The 2,149-nt window shown below is 39.5% G+C and overlaps 1 protein-coding gene across 1 annotated transcript; it reads left to right on the top strand.

Moving 5' to 3' along the window:
- LOC138017286 (uncharacterized) lies at positions 1-1,712 on the top strand. Its single transcript, XM_068864423.1, has 5 exons — positions 1-120; positions 198-282; positions 339-382; positions 684-851; positions 1,484-1,712. Exons 1-5 carry the CDS (start codon positions 1-3, stop codon positions 1,628-1,630), a joined length of 564 nt encoding a protein of 187 aa, XP_068720524.1. The 3' UTR covers positions 1,631-1,712.
- The last annotated feature ends 437 nt before the right edge of the window (positions 1,713-2,149 follow it).

The raw sequence follows: 2,149 nt of genomic DNA, 5'->3' as shown, positions 1-2,149 counted from the left end.
ATGACCTTCAGAGGGCTTTCGAAAGTGGCGAACTGCACAAGAATCAGCAAGCAGTCTGCTATAGATGTAAAAAGCAGGAAGAGAGCGCTTCAAAACGAACTGCCAAAGATGTCGCGCAAGGTAAGTATAACTCTACTGCTGCGTTTTGAGTTCTTCATTTGTTTTTATAACATTAATTTTTTTAACGTTTTTCTTAGGAAAAACAGCCCCAGTGCAAGTGTCCCCAGACGACAGCGAGACAGATTCGGACGATTCCTCTAAAAACAAGAGACCACGAGAACGGTGGAAGGGAAAATAGCTGGAAAAAGCGATCGAACGACTGCGTTCCATCCACGAAGATAAGTGGGGCCTCGGAGAATACAGGCTGTGGGCAACCGCATTGGTAAATTCGAGGAGACGTGAACATAAACCATTTTTTTATCATGTATTTCTACGTAGTTTCCACTTGTATGATTTTGGGCTTTCATGTTTTGAATTTTTTCAAGAAGAACAAAGCAAAGCGTAATGAACAAATGTATATTGAATACTCAGGTTTGATGGGAGCTAAGTGCGTTTTTGTTGATCTGTTGGTTAAAGTGGCTTTATGAAAATATTACCATTCAGTGTCATTTCCTTAAAATCGCTGGTCATGAATGGCTCGGGTACTTTTCAGCGTTAATTCAGTGTAACTTTAATTTCCACAGGAAAGGGGACATCACAGTAGTTATCAAGAGCCACCAGACTACCCTGTATTCTCAAATACTTCCAAGAAACGAACCAAAAGCGCATCTGAGCTTACACAAGCATTAACTGAAGTAGCATCTGTATTTCTAAAAAGCAGCAGATCCGACGTATCTTCCCATGCTGAACAGGTAAGTGTCCAAGCTTGTTTGAATTGAATAGTTAAAGATTGATTGACAAAACACATGGGCAACTGTGAGTTTTTTCAAGTCTCCTTCAACGTACTTCTTTTATCGCTTACGTTCTCTAAAACAACTAACAAATAGATTAAGAATATTTTTCTTTCCCAAAGGAAAGAAATGGTTTTATGTTGATTGCGACGTTTTGAGCAACTTTCCAGCTTCCAGTTGGGGCATTCCTGCCATCCGGGATGTCATTCCTTGGTAAACCTTATAAGGCATACAAACAAAGCGTGACTTCTCTTTCACTCGCTTCTACAAGCAAGTAAAGATCAAATTTCCGTCCCTCCCTCTCTCCCTCCCTGTTTTCTGTCGTTTGCATATAGTGGGTTTGCCCTCACCTTTCCTGGGACTACGCCTTTTAGATTTGGCTTTTCCCATGTTACTATAATGAGTTTTAATAAACGGCCATGCCCATCAGGGTTTGGCCGAAATTTATCCATACACATGATTCAATTACTGTTGTCCTATCAAGCGGAGCTCGCCCTAAGCAACACCTTGCCAACAGTAGTTATCTTTAGGATAAGGAGCATGAAGCTTCAAGATAAAAAAATATGATTTTTGTCTACATCTGACCTCCTTAGGCATCCGCTGATAAAGCCACATACAACAGGACAGAGCTATTAAAACAGATGCAGATGCTAAGCGAGCTATACCAATCAGGAGCTCTCTCCAAAGAAGAATTCGAAGAACAGAAGAAAAATGTCCTGCGTGACATCTCAAAATGTTAGCCCAAAGTAACAGATGTAATAAATTGTTTTATTTTTATTGTGTTATTTAAGGATTTAAATAATCCACATTCCTGGACTTTAAAGAGATCTTTACTTAAAAATGACAATAAAAAAAGGAAGGAAAAGAAAAGATTCTGAAACGGCTGTGGATAGTGTGTCTTTCGTGAACGTACCATACCATCTTGACCTCGGCCGATATTCCCCTAGTGCGCACTTGGTTTAAATATACTATACGGTGTTTAACATTTACTTGACTTTTCACCCATCGGGCAAGCTGCTAAGGCGTGGGAAAATAAAAAAGTGCGACGTTCAAAACATAATTTGCTTAATAAATGGAGCTTTCCACGATCTCGGGAAGGAACAACCCGTTGAATTTTAATTTTTCTTGACTGACTTCTATTGATAGATGATTTTAATAAATTTGGAACAAACTGAAAGAAAGACACAACACAGTATTTATCGGACTTGTGAACAGGGGAGTATTGTTTGGAACCCCACTTTTAGGCTTGTCTACGTGTA

This window comes from Montipora capricornis, chromosome 9, assembly GCF_036669925.1.
Source record: "Montipora capricornis isolate CH-2021 chromosome 9, ASM3666992v2, whole genome shotgun sequence".
NCBI lineage: Eukaryota > Metazoa > Cnidaria > Anthozoa > Scleractinia > Acroporidae > Montipora > Montipora capricornis.
This window is presented reverse-complemented; position numbering and strand designations above follow the sequence as displayed.

What these genes read in the sequence shown, in the direction of transcription:
- LOC138017286 (XM_068864423.1), top strand. Translation starts at nt 1, where the DNA reads ATGACCTTCAGAGGGCTTTCGAAAGTGGCGAACTGCACAAGAATCAGC. An exon ending in AACAAGAGACCACGAGAACG is followed by an intron (nt 283 to 338) that starts GTGGAAGGGAAA and finishes CCATCCACGAAG; the next exon opens with ATAAGTGGGGCCTCGGAGAA. An exon ending in GGCTGTGGGCAACCGCATTG is followed by an intron (nt 383 to 683) that starts GTAAATTCGAGG and finishes TAATTTCCACAG; the next exon opens with GAAAGGGGACATCACAGTAG.